Source organism: Borostomias antarcticus (genome assembly GCF_949987555.1).
Source record: "Borostomias antarcticus genome assembly, chromosome: 9".
NCBI classification, from domain to species: Eukaryota; Metazoa; Chordata; class Actinopteri; order Stomiiformes; family Stomiidae; genus Borostomias; species Borostomias antarcticus.
This window is the reverse complement of record NC_140242.1, coordinates 19,394,467-19,399,466: the sequence shown is the minus strand read 5'-3', so window position 1 is coordinate 19,399,466 and position 5,000 is coordinate 19,394,467. Positions and strand designations below refer to the sequence as shown.

The window sequence follows — 5,000 nt, the reverse complement described above, 5'->3', positions numbered from 1 at the left end:
TAGTCCTCAAGAGTTTCACTATGACAGGCAGTAATTCTGTTAGTTGTTTCAGCCTGACAGGAAGTGGTTCAATTGGTTGTTTCAGCCTGGCAGGGGGTGAATTTATCGCTTGTTTCAGCCTGACAGGCAGTGGTTCTATTGGTTGTTCCAGCCTGACGGGCAGTGGTTCTATTGGTTGTTCCAGCCTGACAGGCAGTGGTTCTATTGGTTGTTCCAGCCTGACAGGCAGTGGTTCTATTGGTTGTTCCAGCCTGACAGGCAGTGGTTCTGTTGGTTGTTCCAGCCTGACAGGCAGTGGCTCAGTGACAGTGGAGTCGGTCCAGAGACACAGCGGTCGGGGGTGTGGTCCTGATCAGGTGACCTCTGACTACTCGCTGGCAGCCATCAACCTTCAAAGGGTCCGTCTTCTGCTGTCTGAGGTCATCCAGAACAACAAGGAGCGCTGGAAAGAGCTCTCTGTGCAAGGTACAATAACTACACTATACTACACTACTATATTATACCGCACTACTACACTACTATATTATACCACGCTACTACACTACTATATTATACCGCACTACTACACTACTAAATTATACCACGCTACTACACTACTGTATTATACCACACTACTACACTACTATATTATACCGCACTACTACACTACTATATTATACCACGCTACTACACTACTATATTATACCGCACTACTACACTACTAAATTATACCATGCTACTACACTATACTACACTACTGTATTATACCACACTACTACACTACTATATTATACCGCACTACTACACTATATTACACTACTATATTATATCACACTACTACACTATACTACACTACTATATTATACCAAGGTACTTCACTACTATATTATACCAAGGTACTATGACTACACTGTACTACACTACTATACCAAGGTACTACAGTATCACTGAACTGTACTACACTACTATATTATACCACACTCCTACACTATACTACACTACTATATTATACCACACTATGCTCCTGTATACACACTGGTCTGAACAACGATTGCTGGAAGGAGCTCCCCCTACGGTACTTTTGTTACTACTGGCCACTCTACTGTTCACTCAACTGTGCGTGTGTGTGTGTGTGTGTGTGTGTGTGTGTGTGCGTGTGTGTGTGCACGTGTGTACGCATGCGCACAGAGCTAGCCAGCAGGGAGACAGAGGAGCAGTCTCAGCAGATGAAGGAAGAGTTCACAGAGGTTACGGAGATCAGTGTGCTCCAATCAGATGACTCGTCAACCCAGACCAGCCCTGACAAACAGACTCTGCACCAATCACATGTCTTCAATCAGCTTCCTAACAACACTGACTCCAGGCCTGCCTCCCCATCCCCGTCTGATGACATGTGTGATGACGCGCTGGCCAGTTCGCCAGGCTCCGCCCCCCCAGAGCGGTGGAACGGTAGGAGTGTTTCTTGGGGTTCTAGAACCTTCTGGTCCGACAGTGCAGTTGCAACTTCACTTTCTAGGCGATATCTCAGTCTGCCATGTTGTCATGGCTACTGTGATTGCAGGGGAGGGGCCTGGAGCAGTCTTTGAGGGAGAAGGGGAGGAGACTGTGGAAGACTGACACGGCGTATGCCATGACGAGGAGGCTGCCGCCATGACGCCTGCCTGTCAACCTGCCCTCCGTTGGTCTGCCTGCCTCCTGTCTGTCTGTCCATCTGTCTGTCTACATGTCTGTCTGTCTGTCTGTCTGTCTGTCTGTCTGACTGTCTGTCTCCCTGCCTTCCTCCTTTTCTGTTTGTCTGTCTCCCTGCCTCCCTTCCTCTGTCTGTCTCCCCTCCTGTCTGTCTGTTAATACTGTACATTAGGTAACATTTCCATTCTACTGAACTGTTATTTATTAAAGACAGAGGTATCACTCCTCTTCTCACCTTAGGCCGCCTGCTTCATTCTTAAGGCCAGTTTACGTTTATGTATTTATTGTTTTATTATGATACACCGTTGCTATAGTGACAGATTGAAACATTTACGCGCCATCTCTGTGTTTCTGGTCTGGCCGGACACTGTGCATCATCTCTATGGCAACACCACCCTGGTTTGTTCAGAAGCTTTCAGAAGCTTTCATACAGCCAGCCAATTACGCAGTGGTTCAATTTATTACGGAGTCCGCCACCTACGAGAACTTCAGGAGTGCTAGACATGCCTGCAACACCAGCATGATAGCAATTAGCAATACTTGAGAAGTGGAACGAACAGAGTCTCATTGGTGTCCCCGAATATCATAGCTGCAGCGAGGGCTTCTGGGAACTCAGCTTGCTGTGGGCGTGGCTGAGCTTCAGGCCACAGAGAGAGAGACAGCCCAGCCTGGTCCTGTCTGATTGGCTCAGAGTCTGGTAGAGAGAAGAAGAAGTCTTTTATTCGTCACACTCCGACACATGCGTGCAATGGGCGACACAAACACACACGCATCAGGAGGCCGTCGCAGATGAAATGTTCTCTGCTCTTAACCCATCCCATCGTCCTTCCCCTAAGGGCGGCTGGGGACCAATCCAAGTGCTTCCTGTCCATCTTCGTTAGGGACAGACAGCGTTAGCCAACTGTTCCTCTGCATGTTTTTCCTGGTAACTGTGTGTGTGTGTGTTTGTATTTGGGTTCTTTATGGGGGGAACCTTTTGCGAACACAGGGAGAACATGCATGTCTCTGCCCGGGAGACACCTCTCCTGGGTACCTGACAACCCTGGGGACAACTCGCCCCCCCCCCCCCAGTGCTAACCATGTCCAAAGGGAGGGATGAGGAAACGTCAAGTCCAACCAACTGTTGATATCACCAATAACTTTATTATTACCTGCTATTCCTGCTGTAAGGTTATACATACTGTAGAAAACATTACAAAAATATCACCAGTCAGTCTGAGTCTCACCATGGAGGTAAATACAGTGTTTAAATCTCACAGGTTCTTACACTATGTTACTGCACAGTCAAAAATAGAGGAAGATATGGTGTCATATTAAAAGACAAACACGTGCACTATCCTGACTTTGACTGTGCCTGAATTCACCATACTATGTTCTATGCAGTAGCCATTTTGTATGCAAGATTAGAACATTTTATATATTATCATGATTCTACGAGGCATACTCCAAATGGCTGAAATATGAAGTATGCTTGGCCTGGGCACTAGACGACTGCTTCTTTCCACAACTCATCGTGCCTGGCTTTTTCAACCAATTGAAAATCAGGAGAGGCTTCTTCTTTGGTTAAGGTTGGTTGGTTACTTCCTTCGGAAAGTAGAATAATAAAGTGTGCAGATTCTCGCAAACCACTGACTAAATACAATCTACTGAACAGCAAATAGTATGCCTAGTATGCAAAGAATTCAAGCACAGCCACAGTTCCTTCCTGCATCGGTCGGTATTGCTGCGACATCACTTCCTCTTACACAGGATGTAATCAATCCTCTTATTGCCGATCATGTATCCATCCAGACAGATCCGGCGGGATTCGTGGAGAGAGTTAGTACAGATTGTCCTTCCCTCAGAGCCGTGCGCGATGGGATCTACATCTCAGCAGGTCAGACGAGTCCTGGCTAACTATAGCATCACACGACCTCAGTGTAACACCACGTGATCTAACAAGCATCACATGACCTCGGTGTGACGTCACATGATCTAACCGCGGTGTCACATGACCTCACGTCCTCTTCGAGAGCGGCGTGTCTGCAGCCCTGGGGTCAGTCAGGGTCAGCCATGGTTGTCTGTGTGCTGCCCTCGTAGATCCCAGTCTTGCTCTTTATTGAGGGCCCCTTTCGCCCTCCTCCTCCTCCTCCTGCTCTCCTTCCTCCTCCTCAGAGAAGGGGGTGTGTGTGTCGAGTAGCCGGCCTCCTGGGGGGAGGAGAGAGAATGTGAGGCCGGTGGAAGAGGAGGTGCTAGACTCTGTGTCTACAGTCACATCACACCGATCGATGAGAAATACTCACAGTATCCTCTACCAACAACACACACAGGCACTACCTGGGGTGAAGGGGGGCAGATGCTGGTAGGGCGTGTCCTTGCGTCTTGGCGTGACACTCAAAGGCTCCTCATTGGGTGTGGCCACTGGCGGCGTCAGAGGAAGGCCATCTCTGGCTTCCTGGTTTCTACTGTTGTCTGACGCAAACACAGAAAACCACACACACACATTTCACAGTAATGAGCAGGCACTTGATAACAATCACCTTAACCTCAATACGTCATTATGAGAGAGAAAAACAACCCAAAGCCAACCAAAAGTTAATTTGATTTGGTTTGTTTTTCACTATATAATTGGTGATTTGTTGTCAACACTATTTTCCTTCAGAAGTGTTCCCCCAGGACACAGAGAGCATGTTTCTCTTTGATTGGCTGAACAGTATGAGAGGCCAGCCAAACCCAGGGCCCCACGGTCCGGACAAGCTCTCCTATAGGAGGATAGTCAACATTCCAGTCCAATCAGGCGTTGTTGTTGACCACTCTGACAGTGAGCTCCGTGGCTAAAGGTCAGAATCAGCGTGTGTGCACACATGTGAGTGTGTGTGTGTGTGTACCTGCCAGTGTGGGTGGAGTGTAGACGCTGTGTTTCCTCTGGGCGGGACAGAGCAGTGCATGCTGGGTATTCTGCAGAGGGGCAAAGAAGGACAGCAGGTCAGGGGTCAGGGGTCAGACTAGGTATTTACAGGACAGTGTCGTGCTACGGTGCGGTACCTCTCCTGGACGGCCGCTGGCCTGTGTGTCACCTGACGGAAAGATGGAGGGAGGACAAGTTCAGCTGGAGCCAATGCACGCACACACACACACACAAACACACACACACGCCCGATTGGTGGTTCTCCCTGTGGGTCTGCAAACAAACCGCAGCTCCACAGGGAGGGATGTGGATACAATGTGTCTGTAGTTCGTCTCCATGACCTCAGTCTCCCACTCAGGACCTCTGGCCCACAAGAGAGGACTGACCACAGCACACAGAGAGGACTGACCACAGCACACAGGGAGAGGCTTGTACCAGGAAGAAT

The 5,000-nt window shown here is 48.7% G+C and overlaps 1 protein-coding gene across 1 annotated transcript in view; it reads left to right on the top strand.

Annotated features, from left to right (window-relative positions):
- Positions 1-4,963, top strand: part of pde1a (phosphodiesterase 1A, calmodulin-dependent) — a gene marked incomplete at both ends in the record, with an annotated part of 54,905 nt that extends 49,942 nt beyond the window's left edge. Inside the window, 3 exons of the mRNA XM_084442883.1 lie at positions 284-465; positions 1,168-1,428; positions 4,902-4,963. Of these exons, the coding sequence (XP_084299009.1) occupies positions 284-465; positions 1,168-1,428; positions 4,902-4,963 (505 nt within the window). The remainder of the gene's footprint in view (positions 1-283; positions 466-1,167; positions 1,429-4,901) is intronic.
- Positions 4,964-5,000: the final 37 nt, after the last annotated feature.